Below are 27,658 nucleotides of genomic sequence, written 5' to 3'. Positions count from 1 at the left end.
AGAAAAAAATTTTTTTTTCAATAGAAATTAAAAAGTCTTTAGAAAGATGGTGAGGTCTTAAATTCATTAATTTTTCTAGATGGAAACATGCTGATGTTAAAATACCTGATTAGAATAAACTGGGCTCACTTTTAACTTAATTCCAGAATTTAAAATTATTTCTTTTATGTAAATCCTGCCTATGTATTTAAGTAAAATCGTAAGTGTAGTTAAATATTTAGTGAAGATCTGATGGGCATGACTTCCTCATGATCTTACAATGTTATAAATTTAATTTGTCTCTTATTTTTCAAGGTCCTATTGTATGATCTCCGGTCTAGTAATCCATTAATAGTCAAAGATCACCACTATGGCCTGCCTATTAAATCAATTCAGTTTCAGCATCAGTTGGATTTAATTATTTCTGCAGATTCTCGAATCATAAAAATGTGGAACAAAGATACAGTAAGTAGTTGTATGTTGCTGCATTCAGATTTTTTAATTTTTACTTGATTTGGGTTGGAAGTTGTTTGGGTTTTTGTTGTTTTTTATTTTTTTGGTTTGTTGTATTGGAGCGTTTTTTGTGCAGTGTGATTAATTAGGCTGAAATTCAGTGTAAGAAGTTGAGATTTTAATGTCTCTTAATTTACATAGCATTTTGTCCTGTCTGGCTAAATCAGCATCTGGGAAGTTATTCAATAGCCTGTCAGGTATAAAGATATAGCATTAGGGGGTTTTTAGCTGTTTGTACATGTGTGGCCAAGAGGCTTCTTTCAGGAGAAGGATTGAAACATAAAAAGTAGTATCTTAGCCATTGCCTTGGTTTGTGTATTTCTCAGTGTTCTTGAATACATGCAGTTATGTTTTTGACCAGAGAAAGCATGTTCATTCCAATTCCCTGCCCAAAGTAGGGTTAATTTCAAAGGTAGATCAGTTAGTTAAGGACCTGTTAAAATCAGGTACTGCTTATTTTCCCAGGATCCTGTTTGGATACTGAAGCAGATACTATGCCTGGAGCCAGTGTGTCTTACACTGTATTAGGGGATTATGTTGCAATGGGCAATGTCTTTATCCCTGCCCTTTGCACCCCTAGGTGAAAATGAAATCTCTCATTTTCATAGCACTTTTTTCATTGTATCATGCTGTCCTTCTTATCTTTCTGTCAATGAACTTTATTATGAATCTATGGGGCAACCTATTTTGTTACCCCATGGATTCATAGCAACACTATTGTAACTTGGTTTGGTTTGAGGGGATATCTGTAGTCTTTGTGTTCCTTCTAACAAACATGCTCCATCTTTGCTTTTCTAACTTTATAGTGAAACATAGAGTTATAGTAGAGGCTTTCTTTCTAATTATTTCAGGCAGTCACTTCAGTATTGTTGTGCTGCTTCATGAACTTTCAACAGCCTCTTTTTTCTGTGATCACAAGCAGTTTTTTATAAGCTCCTCTGCAGTTAATTTTTATTGTTTGAAAGAGCAAATAAATTATTGGCTGTTATTTAAAACATCTGCAGTGGCCTCTCTCCATTTTTCCTAGGTATGTATATTTCCCTCCTTGAGAATGAAACACTGTAAGGTTTGTCAGGTGGCCTCTGGTGGGAAAAGGGAGGGTTTCTCTCCGCTGGAAGGCAAAGATAGGTTTGGACTCTTTCCTAGAGTATGTTCCAGCTGGCTCCACCTCTCCCAGATGCTGGTTCTTGACTATCTCTGGCTGGGAACCAAGTGCAGAGGCAGACTGCGGGTGGAGAGCATATGGCTTTGATACCAGAGTAGCCCCATGCTGAGACGTGCCTTGGGGTGGGGAGCACCAGGCTTTTGTCTGCTGAGGCCGGGGTGGAGGAGGACTCTTCTTAATCATCAGGGAGAGACCAGAGGTGGGTGGGGTAACAGCATGTAACCGGGAGGGAAAGGAAGGGCCCAGAAAGGTAGGTGGGATTGCTGCAGGGAAAGGAAAAAAAGAGGAACAGGATCAAAATTTGCCTTGTTCCTGTCGCTCATTTGGAATTGTGTAGGCATGTAGTCTCATGCTTCAGATCATGTCGTCCAGTTGTTGAAGACTCTTCCTTTACTGGCTGTTCTGTGTGTTGGCTTATAAGAGCACCTGTATTTTGTCTGGGTTTTTTAGACTGTGTTCCAATTCTTATTATTTTGAGAACGTTTCCTGCTTTTACCTCTTTCTTAAGGAACCTTTATAACTTCAATTCTGATCTAAGCTAGATACCACTATGTGCTCTTATTTACTTTTATTTTATATCAAGACCTCTTTAATACTGAGTTTATAAATCATAGATGAAGTGCTGAGCTATATTTCATTTCATGTAGACATTAGTACAGTGGAAGAACCAAGCTCCATATTCAAATTCCAGTCCTAATCCATTTTTTTCAGCTAATCATACTTGGCAAAGTAAAATTATTTTAAACTATGACGTTCAGAGTTGAATAAAGTGAGGGTTACATTGATAATGTGCCAGGAACATATGGACCTCAGCCCCACTTTTTCATAAAATAAAGTGAATCTGACATGTATTTTCAGCACAGAAGTGTAAGCTCAGAAATCAGAGGTGCCACTGTACATTGCTGTATCTTCAGTTACCAGTAGGCTGTACTTCCTTGTAAGAGATTGAATCAGAGATAAAATACAATACTGAGTTCCTTATGTTCAGATAGTAATAATATTTTATTGCTCTGCTAAATCTGTTCCATCTTTTTTCCATCACCAGTAGTTATTATTAATGTTTAGATTTACTGAATTTAATTATATTGCTTGAAGTTCTTTATGATTTATTTTCTTCCTACAATTTCAGGGAAAGATATTTACTTCAATGGAGCCAGAACATGATATAAATGATGTCTGCCTTTATCCAAATTCAGGTATGTTAAGTATATTAATGTCTTGCTAAATTCAGAAGGAAAAGTTTGTTAACCCAAGGTGTGGTCTTTATTTCTGTTTAGGTGATACAATTTAGGTCTACTTTTCTCCTTATGGCAGAGCTTGGAATAAAGGGTTACTTGTCAGTTAGTGTCCCTGTTTCTTCTGCATCTGTATTACATTGGAGCCTTTTTGCAGTTAGAAGCTGCTGTGCTGTTAATTGAGTGATTGACCTCTTTTCCTCTTTCAACTATCTGAAGTGACTCATTTCATAAGAATAGGAATTTTGGCCTATTGTCTTGACTAAGTCCCAGATGAGTTAGAGCTTGCTTTCTAGAGGTAGGAAAAATCTCTTTACAGCAAGTTTACAGATTTTTTTCAAGTATTTCAAGGATTTGATCTTTCCTTGATTTAAATACAGCGCTTAAATTGTGCCATCCCTTAGGTTTAATATTTTGGTTTGAAGTGTAGATTCCTAAGTGCACAAATTTGCATGGTTTGTGTAATTGTTATGTTTAGAGATCAAAACTGAGGATCACTTCCAACCAAGGTTTCAAGGGCGAAATTTTTGGGTAAGAATATTTCATGAAGCGGTGGTTTTATTCGGTTTATACTTCAGACTTGGTTATACTTCAGATTGCAACTGGACTTAATTTTCTTGCTTAATATGAGTTCCTTTAGTTCTTAAGTAGAGTGTGACACCTACTTCCTTTTTAGAAAGCAGTACTGTAAAAGATGAAATAAGTTAGAACCACTAGGATGGCACAGAGCAAAAGTCTTGAAATAGACAATGCTTATGTTGCAAACTGCTATTATCCTAATTTTAGAGAGAGGTAGCAGTAAAGACAGAGCAGCTTGGACTTTGATTCATACTAGCAGCTCAAATTTAAGATTGTAGATAAATAAGTTTGAGATTTCCAGCAAGTTAAAACTTTGTCTTTTCTGCCAACTTCAGTTAAGAATGTGTTTAAGTTTTTTTATTCTTTTTTACTTTTTTTTTTTTTTTGGTAAGACGAGCAATTAAATACTCTTCCCTCATAAGATAGTGGGCATTTTTGACCTTATGAGCAGAGTACATGTCATGTGCCCTGATTGAATGTAGGAGTTCATGTGGGTGTATTTGAGAATTACTTTGTGGTAACAGGAGGTGCAGGTGGACTCTGCACCCTGGAGTTAGACCCTCATCCATGGAGGCTACAGAGAGAGAGATCATTGAAGTGAACTATTTTCAGCATTTCACTCAGGTTTCATCTGTGAGCTTACTGGCTCCATCTAAAAGAGAACTCGGCAGCAAATTAACATCCACACAGCATTAATGAAGAGCTGACCCCAGGGAGTGGAACAGACAAGAGTTATTTGTCAATGTACACTCATAATGTAATTTAGGTTGGAAGGTACTCTTAGGAGTTGTGTATTTCCTCGTCAAAGCATGGCCAGCTTGAAGTTAGATCCAGCTTTGAGTCTGATGAGGTTGCTCAGGTCAAGTCAAGTTTGATTATGTCAAGGATAGGCATTACTCAGCTGTGGATGCTCTGTAGCCTCTGTGGTATGTGGACATGCCTCGTGTGCTTTTGCAGAAATGATTTTCGTGAGACTCTGCAGGATGAATCTTGTAGCACAAAGAATTGAATGCACACGTCTCCCTAATGTTGCTATTGGACATTGCTTTCCACATGTCTGTGATTGAGATCAAGGTTGTTCTGTGTTCTGCATCTCCTGCTTAAATCAGTCCTGCTTTTCTTATTGTCTGTAGGGGGACAGGTTGATGTTTTTTTTAAGAACTGTTGTGGGAAGAAAACTGGGTTGTATTTTATAGTCACATGGAGACAGGGGGGCAAAAACTAGAACATGTTGCAGTGGAAATTGAGAGATCTAGGGTAAGAGGTGGTACATCACATGTTTATCATAAATACTGTTGGACCAGCATGTAAGATGCCTAGAACCGTCTCGTGCTTGTCCAGAATTTAAGGAATAATCATGACTGAAGATCTGAAAATACAGAAATGCTTCCAGTCAGATGGGCTTAGAGTTGTGGAAAGCTGGAAATATAACATGATTTCAGTGTCAGTATGGGTTTGGCTCAGTGCTCTTACTGGTGCCCCATTATTGTCAGAGCTTCGCTAGATGCATGGCACAGGAAACCCCAGAGATCTTTGCCTAGCTTGTGTTTTAACACTTTGTGTGTCACTGCTGCTCAGAAAGGCAAAACCTCACTTTCACCCTTATTGGAGAGAGAAGGATTTGATGGGTAGACTGTTCAGGGGATGAGGAATTGGTTGGATAGTCTCATCCAGAAGGTGTAGTAGTCAACAGTTCAATGTCCAAATGGAAATCAGTGATAGGTGGTATCCCTTAGGGCTCTGTATTGGGACAAGTTTTATTTAATATCTTCATTAATTACATAGACAGTGAGATTGACTGTACCCTCAGCAAACTGGCAGATGACACAAAGCTGAAGGATGTGATGCCATCCAGGGGTAATTGGACAAGCTTGAGAATTGAGCCCATGGGAATCTCATTCAAACCAAAATGTTCTAAAAGTCTATCAGTTATGGTAAACTCAAGATCAGTATCCTATGAACTTATTTTTTTTGCTGATAGTTTTGTCATAGTTGGGCATTTTTAATTAAATTATTTTACCAACCAGCCTCAGTATTAGTACCTTTCCTGGGATGCAAACCCTCATGCATCTTTGACCAAACTACATAATGACAAACTTTAGTGGATCTCGTAATAGTCTAATATCTTCCTCTGATCACACATGAGCAGAATGGGGATAGGGGAAAAAAGGTTTACTGCTTATTGAGTAGCCTTTAGTCAATTGTTGTAGAATATAGATGAAACTTGACAATATCTTCAGTGTATAGATCTGTGTCTCATTTGTTTCAATTACTGTAAGAAAAGTTAAAGTGTAGAAATCTGCATTTTCTAAAACTGCTCCTTCCACATCCTATCACTTCATACTCCCATTTTCATTCTTTTACATTCATGATACTGTATTGCACACCATTTTCCAGAGAAGGTCTTATTAAAACTTTTCTGAAAAAAGGCTCTCCTTTATTTCCTTTCTACAGTAATCAAACTAGGCTGTTATGTAGTTTGTTAGGATGTGGTCTTTCTTCCCATAAAAATTGATGAAAACTAACAAGCTGAAGCAATAAAAATTTGTGGAATAGACTTCTCCTTTCAGAGTTAACTTTCTTTCATTCTTCTGTTTCCCTTCTTCTATACAATCATATGCTGTTCTGAAGTCTGGTTTTGTTCTCCTTTAATTATTGATACCTTTAATTATTGGTAATAAACAGACTCTCAAAGAGGAAATTTTACTTTACTGTCATCTTTGAAGCACCTACAGAATTATTTCCGTCTTTATTTCTAATGATTCCTGTCCAGTCAATGGAAAGATGCTTTGTTTTTTTGAAATAGTACTGAGCGTGCTGTTAGGGGAGGGAGCATGTAACTTCTATACTATACTGGAGTACTCTGTGTGTGTGTGTATTCAAGTATCTGCTATAAATTCTTGCTTTTTCCTTAAATTGCCTGCAAACCTTTCCAGGCACAGTTTTTAGCCTGTTTGCTGACTAAGCTTTCACAAATATCTTGCTTTGCTGGGAAAACAAGCCCCCTTTTTTCTGACACTGTAAGTCCGGCTGCATTGTATATTTATAATAAAAGGATTAGGTAGGAAGGATTACTCCACCCATGTTAATTGCATTCCTCTAGTTGGGTGTAAATTATATTTCTACCCTCTGGGTGTGTAGTAATTGACCCAATTATTCATAGTCTCAGTGGCATATGCTACAGTTCTTCCAGATCAGAATGTTATCTAATTTGATGGCACTTTTATTCTTCTTGATCAATTACATTGGAAAGACAAAATTGAGATAAACGTAAAGGTATATGGCAAATGTTCTTATTACTCTTTCATGTAGAAAGAAATTGAGAGTGTTCTTCATTTTGAATTTACATGAAATCTTGTGGCAGTAGGAGATTTTCCACAGATTTTAGTATTCCTACAGTATTTTTTCATATTCAGAGTACATAAACCCTTTATTCATGGTGTTTCTTGGGTACATTCATAGATACTTCAAATTCTACATTTGCCCTGCTTGGTTATAGCACTACCTTTACTCTTTTTGAAGCCACAGTATCCTGTATCTCATTTTGGATCGAGAAGCTGCAGTTGTGTTTATTTCCCAGTATAAAATATGAATGAAGGTGTAAACCATGTTATGATTTATGGCTCCGTTTAGGTGTGTGTTTAAAAATAAAACAAATAACCCCGTGTACAGATGCTAGTGTATTAATGAGGCAATTTTATGTCCAATGTAGTTTTTAACTGCAATACTAACTGGACTTGGGCTGAACAGCATTAAGGGATGAATTGTTTACATTTGTTATGAAAGTTGGCAGCCTGCACTTGTCAGAGCTTAATGTTGCTTAAAGTGGTGCTGAACAATTATGATAGAGGGCAAAAGGGAATGAATATATAGAAAATGAAGCTTTGTTAATTATGCTGATATTGCACCTTTCTTTCCATGGTATTTCATGCAACAATTTATGGTCTTGATTAATGTCCGTTGCAAACCACGAATATGTACTTCATGAGCTTTTTAAAAAAATAGTATTATCCTCTTCTGATCAATATTTTTAAATGTGAAAATCTCTTTTTAGGAATGCTGATGACTGCCAATGAAGCCCCTAAAATGAATATCTATTATATACCAGTAAGTAATACAAGTTGTTGCTGATATTGCTCTTAAAGGCACAATTGTTTGAAATTTATATCTGCATTGTCTTGAGTTGTCACAATAACGTAAATTTAGGTTAACCATAATTTATTAATGTAACATGTTGAATTACTTAAAAAAAAACTGCCATAATTTGCCATTTGCTACCAGTTTCAAAACTGGTTAGTGTCTGCAGAAAATTCGGGTGAAGCTTTTTTTGATAGTTGATGAAAAAGAATTCCTAAATAGGAATTCCCCTTAAATAGGGACTACGTTTTTCAAGATAACTTTGTTTTGTTTGGAAATATTTCGTTAGTGTTTAATATGTGGTGTACAGCGACAGAGCATATTCTGTATGCTATCAAATATTCTTCTCAGTTCTGACAAAGAAATGCGATTGTGTGACTTCGGGTATGGCTCTCGACTGTAACTTCTGCTCACTGGCCTTCTTCAAATGCAGCTTTTCACAGGATAAGCTTTCCACTTGAAAGGCTTAACTGTAGCTTTAACTGTATTCTTTATCTCTGTTGATTGGTTTTAGGGAGACTTAGCAGCAAGCCTTCTGGTGTCAGGGAATGGTACAGAAAATTACATCTGCATTTCACTCTTGGTTTAATTTCTACAGTGTGTTCTCTAGAGGTTTTCTTGTCCTGACAGAAGATAAATAGTAGGACACCTATGTAAATGTAGCATGCAGAATAGCTAACCAGACTTTAAAAATACGTACACTTCTTAATTAATTTTATTATCATTTTGGACAAAGTATAAAATTTATTAATATTGAAATATGTATTTAACTATTTTTAAATGAGCCAAAAAGTCTTCATGTAGCTAATTGGTTTTATATTAATTTAAATTTAATTTTTTCAGTTCTTTCTGGTCATTTCCCACTGCCATATCCACTCTGTATGATCTTGGTTGTGTTCAGGATGGATGTTTATGAGTTGATGTTTCTCTTTGTGGAATAGAATATATATACATGTGTGTCTAAACACAATAGTATACCCCTCTAAACAATTCTGTAATCTGATATATTTACTTTCATTATTAGATTTTTGCATGTAAAGAGATATGGCATTTTATACATGAGTTATGACAGGTTGTTCTTTGGATGTGAATTGCCTGTTTCTGTGATTCAGCTCTAACCAATTCACATTTTTTTTAACTGCACTGTTCCGTGCTTTGGATAACAAAGGGGGACAACAAATATTTTTTTATTTATGACAAAATATTAGCTGTAGTTAGAAGCTGAACACTTTCTTTCCATTTACCTCATCCTTTGTAAGGTCGAGAGAGTAGGTCTCCAAGCATTTTTCTCTATCGACTTTTTAAATTAATGGATTAGGGAGTAGAAACTCACATATTTTCAAAGTCTGTTGAGTTTTTAAAAGTGGAATGGACTAATTAGTCAATTTAAATAATCCAGATGGAAAAAGCATTCCTTCTGTCACTAAAGGTAAGGTTCAGCTTCTCTCTGAAAATTGTGCACTGAGATTATTTTTTATGCAGGTGTGCATGATACATGAACCTGACAGCTGTAAGTCAGCTATTAGAGGTTCACATCCAACTTAGCCAAAAATTTATTTCATTGTCTTGATTGTCACCAGTGATGAATGTTTGTTAGAACTTGTTCAAGCTAGTATTACTTTGAGTATTCTTGATGTATTGTAAATCAAAATGAAAAATACTTAATTTTTGGTCTCACTCACAGAAATCTTACTTTCACAGAATCCTCTGTGAATATTGAATTCGTATTTCTGAAGTCAGACAAGTAATTTTTAGTTAAGAAATATAAGCGCTCTGTATTAGATTTCAGATCATACCTAGAGACAGTATTGCAAACTTAAATACTAACTAATACTATCTAGTATTTTTACAGCATGCAGGCTATTCCAATGAAGTTTAACATAAATCTAGCCCTAAACCATCTTCCTGTGTCACCATCCCCTGATTTTTGTTATCTGAGTCTGCCTAAATTTGTTTGGATGATACCTTTTTATGGGTTTTACATTCACAGTGACATGAATATACAAATGGACCCAAATGATGAATGTTAAAGCATAAATCCAAATACAAGTTTTATTTTTAAGGTATTGGTGTATTTATAAGGTATTTTTAAGTATTATTTTTAAGGTAGAAGAAAATTTAAAATTTTTTCGGAGGCTACTGCCCGGACTAAATTTGCTTTTCAAATAACATCTAATAACTTCTAATAAAGTTTCTAATAACTAAACTTCTCCAGTTTGTGTCAATGGATTTGAGTTTGAAGATACTTTAAATACTGTTGTTACTTTTTTAGTTGACAGTCTGTAGTTCATTTCAAAACATGTAATGCTTATTTTAGACAATAGAAAAGTTAAATAGTAGTGAGACGAAGTTACTTGGAATAGAGACAGAAATCTCACAGACAGAAATCTCTGGTCTGACTTTTTTACATTATGCCTTCCTACAGGCAAGACTGAAGGGGCTGGCACTGCCAGTGTTGAATAATTGAAGGGTGTTTTACTGCATTTCCTAAAAATCAAGTATGTAGCTCACTAAATCCGTTTTTGTTGGCTATTTTATTTTTTATTCTACCTTTTAAATGAAGAAAATATGAAATGGAGGACTTGTGTCAGCCTTCAACTGCTCCAGGGCATTTTTTATTAAGGAAAACTTAATGTTATTAACGCATGCATGTTACAGTTTTATTCCTTGATCTTCCAGGCTAGTTATTTGAGCTCAGAGTTGCACACCTGTCCTTTGGTTTCTCTGTCAGTAGATGATTAATACGTGTTTTCTTTCCATCCTTGGAAGATTTAATAATTTCCTTGCACAGGCAAAGTTAAGTTACATGGGTCTTTGGAGAAAAACTATAAAGAAATTTGTTACTTAATCTCTTTTCATGGTGTAGTTTTCTATCTTTTTTCTAAGAACTAGGATTCACAGTTTTTATAATGAGTAACTTAATTTTCTCTTTGTTTACTTTAAGGTAGACTTGAATACTACTAAAAATGTGTCCTTTGTCTTTGAGATGTTGACAGGAACTGAGTTATAAGTCTTGTTGAATTCCATAACAGAATAAATGCCTGAGAGAAATGCTATTAACTGTAAAGGACAGTTATGTAAATAAAGTCCATTCAATTGTCCATGCCTGTCATTGGCCTGTAGTGTTAATAATTATTCTCTTGTTTTAAATGCTCATTGGAACAGCCATAAGGAATTGCCATGGCTGTGATCAAGGCGGATACTTAAAATCCCAAATGCATGGTGCTGTGCTCTGAAAAACATTCTCAGTGGTGGGAGTCTTGCAGAGCAGCGTGTGCAGAGGTGGGTGCAGACAGACCCAGCGTCCACTGCCCGTGATTAGAGTTGGCCAGACAGTGCAGGACTGTGCCCAGCCCAGCATACCCAGGCTCTCAGCAGGTTTTATTAGTGTGGGCACAGTGCTGTGCTAACACAGCTCATGCCTGGTGAACTGGAGCTGGCTTGTGTCCGGTCAGCTTGGAATGTGCTCTGACTGAGCTCATGTCTGACTGAATTATCTGTGTACGTGTGCCCGATCTCTCCATTGTTGATGCCAAAGCTAAATTTCCATTTCAAACCCAAAAAATTACTGTCTCTTGAACTTCAGGATTATAAAAGATTATGATACACTGAGTATCATAGTATTGCCTGTAAAAGAAATGGCACACATCTGCTTTTCCTGCAGAAGTTTCGTCAGGATAGGTATGACAATTGAGACTAGAAATGTCTGAGAACTGTGCATTTTGTATAAAAAAGTAAAAAATCACTGCAGTTTTTTCCTTTGTGTGGAAGGCTGTAGGTAGAGAAAATACAATGCAATTTTTTGGTTTTCTAGAAAAGACAAGCAGGTTTGCTTTTAAATAGCAAGATACCTTACATAGGTGCACATTGCAGAATGGACAAAAAGCAAATTGAATCTCACCTTTGAAATTAAATGTTTGTGTTACATAGGTAACATCTTGAGTGGCTTAGCTTAGAGACTTTGTTTTTGTTTTATTTTGTTGGGCTGTAATGAGGGCAAGTGCCTCTGAATTCCTGACTGGAATTGGGCTGTTTGCCATTGGTTTAATAGCTAACTTGCAGTTTATGCAAACATTTGGAACCTGCTTCTTGCCAGCTGGCTTCCTGGTACATCACTTTGATGTGTGCCTCGGGAAGGTTGAAATGAAAGTTATGTGTGCCTTGGGATAGTTTTTAGACTACTGACTCAGAAACATAAGTTGATTCAATAGTGCAACCAGGTCCTGGCCAAAGAAGTGAAGAGAGGCAGAAGTTCCACTGACACATGGTGGTCCATTGGCCTGGGATCTAAGATGAGTCAGATTCTCTTTAAGTTTAATTGAGGCTGTCATGTTCCATGCCATTCAACGTTCTCTTTGCAGGTTGTGCAGAAAACCTGCCACATGCCAGCTCCTGGGTGCTCTGGGTGGAGAGCAAGGGCCATAGGTGTTACTCTGGTTTACATGGTGTTTACTTCTGGTTACACAAACATGTCTGATCTTAGCACAGATGTTGCAAATCAGTCCTGTCTCATTTATTGGACTTGTAACTTTGGGCTACACGAACATACTGAAACTGAAACTTGCTGTATTCATTAGGCTGTTAAGAGAAGAGAGCAATTAAGCATGTAATTAATTGAGTGTAATATTCTGTGTTCTGAATTTTTTTACTTTCCTGCAGTCTTGGCAGAACACTCCCTGTTGAGGCTAGAAGCAATGTACTTTTGGTGTAGTGAAGATATTAAGCTCTTTAAGAAAAAATAAATCCTGGAGCATCTCTGGCTTCTTTTCAGGTGGTTTTGGAAAATAATTTGATATCCTAGCACTCTCCTAGTTCAGGACTGTTGGAGTTATAAACTGGAAATGTTTCAAGAGCAAGTATTTCTTGCCTATTCAATGAGTCAGTTTCTCCAAGAGTGTAAGGGTTCTAGTTTCTAATACAATACCTACTTTGGATATGTGGCTGTCCTTATTGCTAGCAATATCATGAATTTTGTCCTCTTAAAATTGGTTTTCAGCTAAACCAGCCATTGCTGGTACTTCTTGCCTTTCACACATTCTTTAACTAATTTTGGTTTTTGTTTTTTTTTTTTTTTTTTTCAAATAATCCTCTAGTCTGGTTTATTTACTGTTTATCAGCATCTTTTTGTTTTGAATATGCATCAAAAATGCTTATCCTAAAAAATTATTTTTCCTTGGATTTAGGAAAAAAAAAGTTTTGGAAGACTTGAGAAAAACTAGTTTTTCCTTAGTGGTTAACCCTGAAATAACATAATCACAGATTAAGGCAACAAATCCTATTGGCTTACATGTTTTTATTTAATGCTCTGGATATTTGGTGAAAGAAATCTGTAGAGGGAACTTGGACTGAAGGAAATACCTGCGAAAGCAGTTTTTTAATACCTTGGTTCATCTCCTGTGTTTCTTTCTGGATATTTGTTTGGAGTAGTTCTAGAATATAAATTAGGGGTGAACATGCTTTGATCGTAGGTATCCAGATGAGCTGCTTCTGAATGGCTGTGTTGACCAAAGCTGTGTTCAGTTCACTCACAGACAGAAAAAGCATTTATCTGAAATAGATAGGTATTTTCTGTCAGTCTGTGACAGAGTGCTCTCACTGGTTCTATGCAAGATGTTATGACCCTCAGATACCCGTCTTTACATACTGCCATTTTTCACTTTATAAGGTGTGGGAGGTTTCCCCTGTGTTATACCCTCCACACTTAGCTCTATGATCACAGCCTTTCAGAACAGTTTTATCACTCTGAGACTTACATTCTTATCCATTTGGGTTCTGCTGATTGTCTCTTTTTCTCTTTTGGGTCTTTATATGATAGGAATACAAACCTACCTGTCTACACCTTGTACTTCATGCCTTTGGGACCAGTATTCTGTACAGCCAGCTGTTATTCAGATAGTTTGTGGGTGCTGTTAGAGTTGCAGTGAGACTTTCTGTCATAGAATAGAATTTTGGCTTGTGTGGTAAAAGCTATGAATCAAATGATGCAATTCTTATTATATTTGTGTTTAGCTTTTTTTTTTTTTTTTGCACTAATAGAACAGATTAGCAGTAGAGTGCAAGATTTTGGTTTCTTTTAGAATGTTTTCTCATCTTCTGATTGGCAGTATTAGGTCATTCTGCATAGATGCTGCCTCAAATGTTGTCTTGAAGAGCACAAGAGGAGGCTGTGTTTTTTAGAACGCTGTTGTTCGTCTGGTTCAATACAGCCCTTCCCTTACATGTTTTTGGTAAAGTGGAAAGCAACCATGAAACTGGCTTTGCTGAGAGATTTTTTTTCTATCCTGAAACAATAGATAATGTAGAAAAACATTTCATAGTCTGGGAAAAAATATTGTAAAACAAAATGGTAGTTGTGACGTAGAATGGAAAACTTTGGTCTTAATCTTAGTTTATTCATTTTGAAAACTGTGAAATTACTGGAAAGAAGGGTTGTTATGAAGTAATGTATTACGTTGAGCTTTGGGGCTGCCAAGTGTCAAAAGAGAAAGTTTCCATTAATAAAAAGATACTTGAGTGTATCTTCAGCCTTTAAACTAATTATGAGTTCTGATATATCAATCTTGCAAAATTGTGTTTTTCATCCAGAATAGTCCAATCCTTGACACAAAAAAAAGTCTGGTGAATGATACATTACCTATCTCATAGTATTTACAAGCGTAGGAAAAAAGTTGTTTATCTTCACAAGCAGAACTGTGAGCTTCCTACTTTTAACCTAAACACTTTCAAACTGAAAAATAGCACACTGGGCTTATTCCCAACAAAGGATATCCTCTATTTCCCATGTGCTGGCTGAGAGACACAGTACCACTTACCGCATATATATAGAAGGAAAACACCAATGTGTGATAATCAGGAAACAATTTCTGATCTTCCTGTAAAACTTGTTTTAGATGTTTTCTGGTGCTGATGATGTACTAGTTCAAGATCATGTCTAGATTATGAGGGTATATGAGCCCTGCTTAGTGCTGCTGTGGCTGTTAGTGTGCTAGGCAGCACTTGTTCAGTATTTTTTGAACAGACAGCAGCACACCTTCTGTAAAGTCGCACGTAGAGTTTACGTCAAACCCTTCATAGAGCACAGGAGAAAACTCCTAAAAGCAGAAGTTATATGGAAGTATACCAGGTGATTGCTCTGACCATTGATAGAAGAATCACATGCTTTTTAGTGTTGTGACTGTTTCTCAAGCAATTGGTGATAATGGATCTTCTGTTCTTGAGTTCTTATTTTAAGAAACATATTTTGAGGGGGAAGTGTGCTCCCCTTTTGTTAAGTCTTGAGTATCTGAAAGATATTTTTTATTTCTTAACTTGCAGTTGTTCCTTTGGGTCATATATTCTTCATTTGATTTCTGAAATTTAAAGATGCAGTTGCTTAGCTTCAGTCAGTGAAGAGAGAGGCAGTCGCAGATAATGAAAATGTGTAATTGCTGAAAGGAAGTTTTGTACTATGCTACATGTCTATCAGCATGTAATAAGAACTAGAATGTTTTAGCTTTTGGATCAGAAAAGACAAAGCATGTGAGAATTTTCTCCGTGTAATAATTTCAACTAAGTCTTAATTTCATTACATTTGAAAATACAGGGTAACTGTATAGTCATCTTCTGTGCTGCACTCAGAATTGAAACAGGTTGTGAGTTATAACTACTTTGTGCAGAAATAGTAAGTCATGAAGATCTAAGATTTCTATGACAGAAGACATTAAAAGTAAATAAAACTATCGCATACATAGACTTTTAAATATTTATTTGGAAGCTTCTTTCTACTTAAAATTATTTCCTGAGTTATACAAAATTTCCTTAGTATTACGCTTTGCAATGAACTTGGTTTATGCTGAGCTTATCTTCATTATCTGTCTGGAGGAGCTGCACATTCCTAACAGGTAGTTGCTTTTCCTTCCCTTTGTGTTTTCTGGCAGTACTTGCATAAACTCACAGAGAAGTCTTCCTCCCAGTTTTGCAAAAAGCAGTTAAACTGCAATGGTAGGGAGTTATTAGAAGCTCACACATTACTAGATTTCCAGTAGTTTGTCAGTCATGTTAGGTGGACAAAGAGCTGTATTTGCCATTACTTTTGCATCTGTAGCATTTCTCAAATTTCCCTAAAATACAGGTTATCCTTCAGTGTGTTTTTTTTTAATGACTGTATTTATGCTGTAACATTCCCTGGCATCTGGTGTGTACTGTAAGAACTCTGTTGTTCCCAGCCACTTAAAAGCACGAGAGGCAAGATCCTACACAGTGTGACAGTTGAGGAATTTTCCTGTCCCATCAAGAGAAATTGAGACGGGAACATGCTGAGACTTCGCATTTCTAGCTTATTTTGGTGGTTCTTACTTGTTAATTTAGATTATCCTCAGCAGCTATTGCATGCATTCTAAAATCAGTGCATGTGTTATTCTAATTTATGTTAGTAGTGGAAGTTTTGTCCATTAGATGGCCTATGCTCTTAGTATTGCAAGAAGCGCCATTGTGTTTTGAGAAACAGATTTCTGAACATGTTGGAACAGTTAGAAGCTGTGTAGAAGTTCTTTCCTTGTTTAAAAGGAAGGCCAAGACACGAAGTTTCCCGCTTACCATTGCCTTGTCTGCCTCTCCTGCAATCACAATTATAAATGCAAGGGAAGAACTTTGCGAGGAATTTATTCTTTCTAAGGTATCATGATAGGGTGGAGTTTTTTGTTAGACTGTGTAAACTGTGAAGATGGTGTCTTTTGTGAGGGAGAGTGTGCTGGTTCAGTGACACAGAGTCACTGAACAGTAAATTGACTTCATTAAGGTTCTAATGAATCCCAAAACCTATAAGGTCTTGGTTAAGAGCACTTAGTCAAATGTGGTAGGGAATGGAGGGTGTGGGATGGCGAAAGTAAAATGTGGTTCCTGACTTACTGTCAGCAAGGCATTAGATCAGCTGATCATACCTGATCTGCACCTTTTTTTTTTCTCATGGATAAAGAAACACAATCAGCACATGTCCATAGGTAAATAAAATCTGGAAGTGAGTCCCAGTTGAAGTTATTGCACAGTATTTAGGCAATTTACCTATTTTTTTTTTTTTTTAACTTTTAAGGCAATTTGCCTCTTTTTACAGCAGGTATGCTATTGAAGCTGCTGTGTTAGAATAAGGACAGACTTTTGGTAACTTTTGAATTATTTGCAGGTGATATTTTTTGGGAAGGTGCTTGAAATAGTCATGGTTGTAGCATAGGCTTTGAGAAGCCACTCATGAAGTCATGTGAAAATAGTGTGTTCCTGTACTTTGAGTTTCAGTGTATCTTTCCGTCTTCACATTGTTTCAATGTTTAAGTCCTGTAGGGAGTCTGATAAATAAAAGATCCATAACAATACTGATGAAGTGTTTGTTTTATATATGTCAAAACATGGTAGGGACATTGGTGGAAACATCAGACTCTACTCCTAATGCCATGGCTGGTATATCACAGATGACTTGAGAAGTGTCCCTTTTTAGTTCTGTCTTGTGAGGAGAAGAGCTATTCTGGTAATCTTATTTACCGTTTTAAAGAATAACTTTATTTGCTTGAGGGTGTTTTTTTCCAACGTTATGAGCAACTGGGCCATTGTCTCCTTCAGAAGATGGTGGTTTCACCAAGAGCACTCACTCACAGTGAGAGCAGACCTGTGACCAGTTAACTGACTGTAGTACTTGTCAGACTAGAGAATATGAGATTAAAAAAAAAAAAAAGAATACCACTATAAAGCCAAACTGCTTAGAATTAGAAAAAGAAGTACTTATATCTGATAACTACCAGGGCAGAAAGATTTAGTATCTCATTCCTAGAAGATGCATGCAAGTTCCTGCAGCAGTTTTTGTTTAACACTGGGAAGATCATAAAAGCAATGTTTCCTTTAACATGCTCTCTCAGGAGTAAAACTTCCAAATAGTTGATTTGGCAGCTTCCATAGCATAGTGAAAGGTAGGAAAACCAACTATTCAGCCTCTTTGATTAACGAATGTGCCAAAAATTGTCTGGATGTGCTGGAGTCAGGATGAGAGAAAAAGCCAATTCATTGTATATTTCAGAAATTTATGAGTATGTGGCTTAAAACCAACTGCAGTGCTGTTGTCAGTAGTATGCCAAAAAGGGAGAATGTGCTATTTAGTCTCTCTTGGTCATGTCTGTACTCCACTGAGCTACTTGATGTCTTTAAAACCAGCAAATCTACACCATATGATGCAGGGTGAACGAAAGCATGAAATTACGAAGAAGATATAGGAAATTTGTTTGGAGTTTATTCCCCAAACCAATTTAATTTCGAGAATCAAAGAATTTTATTCAGTAAATTAAATAGAATTATGAGATTAAAAGGGCATAATTGGAGTTGATTGTAGAGCATTCATAGGAAGAATGAAGATTACAAAAGAACGGCAGAATTGAAAATGACAAATTGTTTGGAGCACGTTGGTTGCTACAGAAACGCTGTGTATGGAAACGTAGTAGACAGAAACATAACAAGATACTCTGGTCCCAAGGCTCCTTCCTAACAGGAGCTGATCTCTTGAGCTGGCTATGTTTGAAGGCCAAAAGCACAGTAATAAGAACAGAGAGCTGCAGCTTTCCACATCTACAACATAGAAATAATCTATCTGGGTTTTTAGGGTTACCAATTGCAATTAATTTAATGCTAACTGTTAATGGGGTGCAATGAAGTGGACTTGACTTCTCAATGCATCTAGATGGAAACTTTTCAGAATTATTACATATTGAGATCTGTCTAATTCTTAAAATTAGAGAACAAAACATTGAAAACAATACTGTTAAAATGAATAGTAATTAATATTTTATGTAATTGCATTAATTAAATTTGGCAATACAGTTAGGGAGCTAATTTCGTTTAAAATGCAATTGCACATTTCAATCGCTGCCCACACCCTGGGGATCATCTTTTTTTTACCTCCCTCATTAGACCTGTAATCTCTTTCTCCTATTAAATGGTGTGATTGAAACTGAGAATATGCATGCATAGATGTGCATTTGCTTTCTCCAGCAGTTATATCCTGTTAAAGATTTTAAATGCTTTATATTGTGCCATTCCATTAAAAAACAAAATTAAGATTTTATTGTTATTGTCTTCTCCAAAGAATTATTTTTGTCTCCTATAGGTAAATATGTATGTGAAGTCATTGAGTCATATATATAAAATATATTTAATTTCAAGAAGTGATAGTCTAGAAAATAATCTCTCTTTATTAAAATGCTTTAAGTTTTATTTTTGGTTTTGTTTTTTAATGGGAATGGTGGAGCCACCTTGGATTGTGACGTCAAATCCCATTGTATCACAAGCACTCAGATTGTATAATGTTTTCCTTGAATATTTCAGATTTCATCTGAAAATTAGTTGTTAGTTGTTCCCCATTATCTCCACTTAGAAGGCTGTTCAGAGTCACACTCCTCTGGTGCTTAGCTCAGCTCCAGTTTGCAGTGTCTCTGTGATGTATTTATTCTTGTGCAAGCATTACTGTTTCAGAAATCCTCCTTGCTGCCTTTCACAATCCTTGCTACAGTTTGCATTCACATATACTGGACTGGTACAAAATGTCTCCACCAACTCATTAATAGTTTTACACAATATATATATAGAGATCTGTTGAAGACCTTAAATATATGCTATTTTTGTTGTAATCACCATTATTCAAATAATATGACAATGAATTACTTAGTTAATACGTTTTTGCTACTTAGTAATGGTCTTAGTCAAAATGCGTAGAAGGTACCACAAACACAGATTTTTTACAGAAGGTTTTACTTCTAAAATACAAAAGAACAGTGATAGGATGCATTTTCATGCTTTTGTCTTACTAACTGTTTCACCATGATGTGGCCCCACAGAGATACTTGTGAAACTGAAATTTTTGTGAATCTGCCTGCTACTGTCTCGTGCAGCCACAGCAAATAATGCCTCTGCTTTCCAAAGCCTCTGGAACTGTGTGGTTGAATGATGTCCACATACATTAAATTAGTCTTCTAGAGGGAATTCAGGCATTCTAAACTTTCCAAATTCTACTGAATAATTTTCAAATCTGATTAATGTTGTCTGTGAACATTTTGTGTATTTTTGATTGCTAAAATAAACCAGTGAAGACTAGGGGGGTTGAGTCTTACTATATTTTGACATCTGGTTTATTGCTGAAGAGTTTATCACTGCCTTGTTTGAAATCTTCCAGGAACTTACTGTTTAACATCAAGAAAAACAGATTTTGGAACCAGTTTTTATTCCCTGAGAAGAAAAGAGCAACTGTTCAGTCATTCCTGTAGAATTGGTCTCAGAAACCTTCAAACAGATACTTAACAATACTCGCCTGGAAGTGCATTCATAGTAGTTTAATTTAAATCTCTTGACATCTGTCTGTGGAAGCTTCTACACAACCTGGACTTCTTTTAAGTTGTTGAACATGTTTAATGCTAGTTAGGATTAGGGCAGGTTTTTTTTGGCTCTAAGGGCTCTGCAGAGCTGGATATCAAACAGTTGAGTGGTGTTTAAAAGTGTACAAGTGCTGTCTGGTGTTCCAAATTGAAGATACGGAACATCTGTTGTGGGCTGGGAATAATACCTGTGCTGTCCTAGGGTTCATTAATTTTAGGAGAATTACAGACCAATGACAGGATTATATTTTATATAGAAGTTCTTAGGAATTGGGCATGGCCATAAGAATGTTGCTGTGCCATGTTAGACTTGTGCCACAAGTCTACAAAGTCAAACATCTTAAAGAATAGAATGCAAAGAACTCTGATTTTTGAAGTTACTTTACAATATTTAAAAAATATTTTTCTATGAACATTTTGCTCCTCTGTTTCTCGGACAATTTGATCTTGGACTTGTCTCTGCTCAGTTGCATGCTAGACCACTCATCATATTTTGTGTTTTCTATGTGTAAAGTTAAGAAATATTCTAATGTGTATAAGAAAAATCTGATATTAGGTGCCGCAGTACTGTCTCTACTTATCTGTCACGTAAGTTGCATGCAATTACTTACCTCGTAACATTTTTTTATTCATGCTGTGAATTTCAGTGTGTTTTTCTCTGTGAGGTGTGGTAGGTTTGTACCTTTCCACTCCAAATTGGCAAGTATATTAATTGACCTACACAAATTCCACAGCTTTGTTTTGTTGTGATGGCTTTAACGGGGACTGCAGACCAGGCTGAGGTGGTGCCAGTGCTGGATGTCAGCAGCTCCAATGGGTCCCAAGGGGATCCCACTTGTGTTGCAATGTGGCCACTGTTTGGAAAGCCATGAACTGGGGAAGACAGGCCGGTTTCACTTGTCCTACCTTGTCCCTGGAGGCGCAGTTCAGACCAACCCTGTCAGTTGTTGTTTGTACCTGGGCAGAAGATTGGTGGAGTCTTGGAGCCTGGCATTCTGGAGTGCTTTTAGTATCATCCTGAAGTGGCTGTTGCTTGACAGTGGAGCATTAAGTTCTGGAGTTAAAAATGCAGTAGCAGCTAAATTCTGTGAAGGATTACTATTGCAAAAGAAGGGCATTTCTTGATTATGTTCTTGTCGTTGTGGCTGATATTGTTTGCCTTTTCTATTTTTGAATTTCTTCTTAAGCTTTAAAAAATGTTTTATTTTAATGCATGAAGCAGAGCTCCTAAAGTGTCCTAGAACAGGTAGAATAAGTGATTTCAGTGGGGTGGGAGAAGGGGAAATAAGGTAATAAAACATACGCAGACATCTCTGTAGGTTTTCCTTTCTGTCAGTTAACATGTGAAATTTGAATAATGGTTGGATTTTCTATTTTTTCTTGGTATTCTGCCACCTCTTTTTTCCATTATCTCATTTCCCCCACTTTGTTTTCTATGATCTGATCATCCATCTCACTCCACAGATTATTGTGAATAATCAGGTTTTTTTTTTTTGATTCACGAGTTTCATGGCACAAATTATGCCCCACGAAGTGTTTTACTCTCAGTATCAGGTTTTGCATATAGGAGAGAATGTTGTCCTTAAATGTTATTACAAGAGAAGTTTTATTTAGTTAGTAAGCAGCTTGGGAGTTTTTCTAGTAAGAAGGACAAACTGCTTCATATTAAACGAAATTATATAGGTAATCTTAAGGCTCTTCCACACCCATCATGTTTTGATGGTCTGGTGGTGCAGTATGGATAACTGATTTCTTAAGTGGTATGAAGACTTCTAAGAGATCTAGACCACTTTCTTTTTAATATAAAAGCTTGGCATTTAAATAAGTGGGTTTGGGGGGAAATAAAATAAAAAATTAAAATCTGGATGGAGACAAAAGCTTTTGAAATGTTGGCAAGAAGTCAATCTGAGTGTTATATATGTCATTTATTCTTGGAGCAGACATGGGGATTTTGGTTAATTAAGTAGATAAAATGTTTCTTGTTAGTGACATCTTGGGAATTTCCTTGGAAGCTCTTGGTAATTGGAATGAAATAGGCAGCATGGTAAAAAAAGTGCCCTTTTTCATTTGGCATATAATGGTTCTCAGCTAGGGCTGAGATCTTAGGAAGATAAATCATATTTGATACAAAGACCGTAGTGGTCTAGAATAAAATATTATTCTCTGGAGTGTTACAGGCTAGAATATGTTAGATTGTCATGGTCTAGAACACAATTTTACAGGTTTTTTGTGTGTAGTCTTCAAAAGAGGACTTTTGAATTAGAAGAAAGACACTTCTTAAATGAACAGCATTATCTCATATTGTTATCGTACAATCACTTTAAAACAAACTATATGTTAAATAAATAAAATCACTTCTAGTTGTTTCCATAGTTGAATAGGATCTTAAAATGTTATTGTTATATCACAAGCATTCCTATGGTTGACTGCGGAGTTTTTAATGTGAATTTTTAGCAAACAAATCAGAAACCTCATTAAGAGTCCCACTATAAGATTTAACTGGTCACTTAACATTCTAAACTGTCAGCTGACTTACACTAGAGAGAAATGCAGTGTTAGATTTTTCCATGCTGCTAACCCACCTACCAAAATAAGACTGCTGGAACAGCTGTGTGTGGCTGCATGAGTCAAGATGGAAAGGAATTTCAATCAGAACAGCAGGAGGGAAAAGTAAAGGGAGCTGATTTTTAACTTGGGAAACTGGAGGAAGCTTATATGGAAAAATACATTGATAGTGCTAGCTAATATTGTACAAACAAATCCTTTGCCTCATCATGGAAATATGCAAGTATTTTTAATATTTCCTGTTATCTGTTCATACAGTCTGGGTTTATTCCTGAATAAAATACATGAAATATATCTGTGGTTTTATAATTAAATAGGTCAGACTAGGATTTAACATGATTGCATAGTGAACCTAACGAGTTCAAAATCCAGCAGCACTTTACAAATTAGTTGCTATCTAGTGCCATTAGTTTGTGATTTCTTCTATAATGTTTGGCTCTAAGCTTTTAATAAATTAATCAGACTGGGACCACTTGAAACAGTTAAACTTGAAAGCTCCGAACTGCCTGGTCTCAAATGACCTAAATTAAAACAACACTTACATAATCTGTGGTACTCTTTGTTAGTAATGAATGCAATAGGTTTAATTGTGTTCTCTAAGTGCTATGGGATTAATTTGCTGTTCCATTACAGCACAGTAGCCAAGAGCCTAACTGTAGGCTTTTTCTGCAAGAAAATGCAATGTTACAACTTTCCGTAATATTTACAGGTTTTAGGACCTGCCCCAAAATGGTGTTCCTTCTTGGACAACTTGACTGAAGAATTGGAAGAGAATCCAGAAAGCACTGTTTATGATGACTACAAATTTGTTACCAGAAAAGACCTTGAAAATTTAGGTAAAACAGTTGTATCTGCTCTTTCGCTGACTTCTTTGTTCAGAACATTTACACATCTGATTTTTGTAATTTCAGTGTGGTGTATGAGCCCTGTTATAAATTCAATGACAGTAGTTTCCTCTTGTTTTCTTGGTTATTAATATTCCAGACTGATGGCTCTAAGTTCTTTGATTCCCAGCCAATACAACACTAGACACTTGTGTTTCTCAGATTTTCATCCCAAGAAGGTGATTGATATTTGCTGATACAGTATCTCCAGGAATCTGTTGTGTGTGCTTTCATATGCCACATAGAAGGCATAGGAAGAGAAGTGGGTTTAGTTTTCAAAACATTTTTGAGGTGTTCAAAATAGACTTTGGAAATTACAGCCAAAGGCTACGCTATTTGAATGTAGCAATTTTCAGAAAATACAAATCATTCTAGGGCTAGTAGTTTCAAGAAATTGGAATACTGAAAATTGTGTAGCAGAGAAGGTAAGCAACATTCTCCTGAGACAGTTAGTCCTTTTTCTGTCTCTTACGTGGTGTGATTGCAATGTTTTGCTCCAGTTTACTTAATTTACCTCTGACTGTACAGTGTTGGGTTTGACCCAAGACAAGTCTCTTTAATTAAAATGGTCTCTCTGTCACACTAAAAAAGGGATTATCAAACACATATGGACTTTGAAAAAATCCTCTGGCATTCTTTGTGAAATTCTACAGAGCGTGGTGCACATGGACATTTTAAAAACATGGTCAGTAATAGGTATTATGACAAGAAACACGGATTTGGTTGCTCTGAAGAAGCTTACAAATTTTGCTCACCAAAATGATTTTTATTCCCAGTTTTACTTAGTCTTGATGTCATGATTGTGACTGTTAGATTGATGTTTTGCTTTAGCAGTGCTTTTTTGTCTTAAGGAAGTAAACTGGCTGGCTTGGAATAGAAGTTCTTTATATGTAAAAGTTCTTTGAAATTCTCTGGATCTTTTTCCCAGGCCTTGCTCATCTCATTGGATCATCATTACTCAGAGCATATATGCATGGCTTCTTCATGGACATTAGACTTTATCATAAGGTAAATAAGTCTGAATCTTGTCAATTTTTATGTTTAACAATAAAATATATATGCTGGGAGTTTTCTTTGTCTTTTTGTGGGTTTTTTTTTGTTTTGGCTGGGTTTTTTTTCCATCCAGATAATGGACTAAGTCCTGTATTAATGGTATTTTCTTTTTACTTCCTCCTGCTTGTTCAAAGGCAAAAATGATGGCCAATCCCTTTGCCTATGAAGAATATAGAAGAGAGAAAATAAGGCAGAAGATAGAAGAAACACGTGCACAGAGAGTTCAACTGAAGGTAAATTCTAGAAACAAATAATATACTTTGGGAAAAACTCTTCATAAAGAGTAATATTTTCCTAAGTGTATCTTAGAGATGTAGTGACTTAGGATTTGATTCTGTTTATCATTGGACACACAAAGTAAATTACAGAACTTCTTGAATGGAAACATAAAATTCTCATATATGTGATTTTTGAAAGGTTGATACCAAACTAAAAGAGCAGCTCTCATCTCATTTGCCGCTTGAGCAGATAATCCACTGGTAAAACTTGCATTTTCTACTTCTGTCATTAAATTACATAAGCCGTTGAGACATGATACTCTGGAAAGAGATAGATAAAATTGTATTGTGTTTATAACTAGTAACTTTGTAGATTGGATCTGTTCAATATAAAAGGAAAAAGAGTTGCTTTTGAAGTTTTGAACCTGATGTGTCAAAAGTTAAAAATAGTATGTAAGTTCTTAAATCTTCTGGAAGTGCAGTTGCTTTACTAGCATCTAGAGATATTTGGAACCAGTCAAGGTGCTTTTCTGCAGTAGTTCTAAGAATGTAAACCATGTAGGTTGCATGTGTAAAAGGCTAATTTATTAATTGCTTTCCTCTTTTTAGAAACTCCCAAAAGTTAATAAAGAACTTGCACTCAAACTGATTGAAGAAGAAGGAGAAGAGCAACAGTTTAGTAAAAAAAGAAAACAAAAGGTGGGCTCTTGTTTTGATGAATTCTCTACCTGGGAGCACAGAATTAGCAATGCTTACAGGATTTTTGTTGTTGTTGCTGCTGTTTGGCCAAACAGATTCAAAATACCATTGTTTCTGTTTCTTATAAATAACATTCTGGTAAGTGGCTTTAAGATGGATTTGACTGTAGCTGCACCACAAAAAAGACCATATAGTAACTTGAAGCTAAAAGTGGTGAAATACTCACTGTGAAGGTAATAAGGGTTTGATACGACTAGAAGCTGGTTAATGCAGCCTCAATACCACAGCTGTTCAAACAAGACCTGTTGTTTGCATTTGTTTTTGGTATTTTGCTGGTGACAGGATAGATGTTATCCAAAAAACTTAAGATACAATTGCCTTTTTTTGTATATATAGTTAAATATATTTTATAGAGTAGCCAAAATGGTTTGCTTTTGTGCAACAGGAGTTCTTCTGGATGTTAAATGTAATCCATTTCTCTACTGAGGGAAGTTTTAATTGAAGAAATGGGTAAATGTTTAGTATCTAATGGAGGGGAGGCTTTTTATAGGTAGCACTTCATAGGTTCTCATTTTCACAGGAATATAGCATTCATGAAAGGCAGACACCAGCTGCGTGTGATAAATAATGAAAACTCGTGTGTTAAGATTATTAGGAAGGATGAACTTCTACTAAAGAGATAGGTGGTGGTGAAACTTAAATGCAAACTTAAGCAAATGGTACCATGAAAATGAGAGTTCAGTAGCTGGGGATCTGTCTGTATTGGAGTACATGGAGATTATGTTATTAAGTGGACTAAATAGAGTGTATATAAAATTGTACATTCAGATTATTTTTCTGAGACAGTATTAGAGTCCTATGACAAGCAGTTTATTTTAGGCTTTGGGATTTAATTTTTGGCTGTGGCTGAAAGTTACACATTTGCATCATTTTTGTGTTTGAAATTTACTCATCTTGGTTTCTGTATCCTTAGTTCCACTCTCATTTTTTTCAGTAACAATGAAAACCTAATGCAGTAGTGGGATTAATGTGCTGGTATAAGTTGAGCAATGTTAAAAAATAAGCATTTTCTAATAAAAAGCTATGTATGCAATGATTTTAAAATGACAATAACTGGTTTTCTCAGAAGATGAATTAGTGGCTTGAACTATTCTGAATTCACCAGTAGCATAATTTACACTGAGTTAATTTTACTTTGACATGAATTAAACTGCCTTTTCCATTCTGTATGTGAAAGTAGTAAAGAAAAAGTATTATAATATGTATAACATTTCCTCTGAAGTATTTACAGTAAAATAATAGTAGCATTGCGTAAAGACATGTACCTTTATAATTTGTTTTACATGTTGTAGACACATCCCCATCAGGCAGTATATTTGCCTTGGAGGTACTGCTGATTAGTCAGTAGATATCAACATGTCTCCAGACTAGCTGGCTGAATGTATGGGAAACATTTATTTGAAAATATTAGTAATTGTATTTAAAGCGTCTGTACTGTGCATTAAAAAAACTCTTGCTTACAGGTAGCTTAAAACAATCTTTGTAAAAATGCAATAAGCATAAATCTTGATTTTTATTTGACCTGGAAGGATAAAGCAACTGGCATTTCATATGCCTGTTATTAATTTTGTTTAATTAAGAAAAAGTGTTACTTATTTTGTTAATGTCTGTTTCAGAATTGTCTAACTTGCTTATGGTTTGCTTCTGTTCCAGAATATGCCCAGCCTCCTCAAAGATGATCGTTTTAAGGTCATGTTTGAGAATCCAGATTTTCAGGTGGATGAGCAGAGTGAAGAATTTAGGCTACTTAACCCACTTGTTTCTAAAATAAGTGAGAAAAGAAAGAGGAAGCTAAAGATCTTAGAAGAGCTGGAAGCTCAAGGACCGGTAAAATATTTTCCATTTGGATTAAGAAAACTCCATAGGCTTTTTTTTCCTCTGTTTCAAGCTTTCAGACTTTTCACCCCAGAAAGATGGAGGCAATGCAAGAATGTCTTATTAGCTAGAATAATTAAGCGTAATTTATAATGTTAATCACCTTTTTTGATGTAGTATTGTTTTTGCACAAATACAGGTTTGAAAAACATAGAATATAGAGATGATAACAACCTTGTAATGTATTTTAAGCTTTATTTGTTGTTACTGCTTTTGTTCAAAAACTCTTCAATAGTATCTATGTAAAAGCTGTCACGTACTCGGATTGCAGGAATGATTTGGAAAGAAAATTAGTTGATGATTTCTTATTTTATAC

The 27,658-nt window shown here is 35.8% G+C and overlaps 1 protein-coding gene across 1 annotated transcript in view; it reads left to right on the top strand.

Moving 5' to 3' along the window:
* Window positions 1-27,658, top strand: part of NOL10 (nucleolar protein 10) — a 49,784-nt gene that overhangs the window by 12,211 nt on the left and 9,915 nt on the right. The window contains exons 11-18 of the mRNA XM_014894984.2: window positions 295-444; window positions 2,787-2,853; window positions 7,526-7,578; window positions 23,263-23,389; window positions 24,366-24,445; window positions 24,625-24,723; window positions 25,318-25,407; window positions 27,121-27,294. Of these exons, the coding sequence (XP_014750470.2) occupies window positions 295-444; window positions 2,787-2,853; window positions 7,526-7,578; window positions 23,263-23,389; window positions 24,366-24,445; window positions 24,625-24,723; window positions 25,318-25,407; window positions 27,121-27,294 (840 nt within the window). The remainder of the gene's footprint in view (window positions 1-294; window positions 445-2,786; window positions 2,854-7,525; window positions 7,579-23,262; window positions 23,390-24,365; window positions 24,446-24,624; window positions 24,724-25,317; window positions 25,408-27,120; window positions 27,295-27,658) is intronic.

Source organism: Sturnus vulgaris, chromosome 3 (assembly GCF_052056855.1).
Source record: "Sturnus vulgaris isolate bStuVul1 chromosome 3, bStuVul1.hap1, whole genome shotgun sequence".
NCBI lineage: Eukaryota > Metazoa > Chordata > Aves > Passeriformes > Sturnidae > Sturnus > Sturnus vulgaris.
This window is presented reverse-complemented; position numbering and strand designations above follow the sequence as displayed.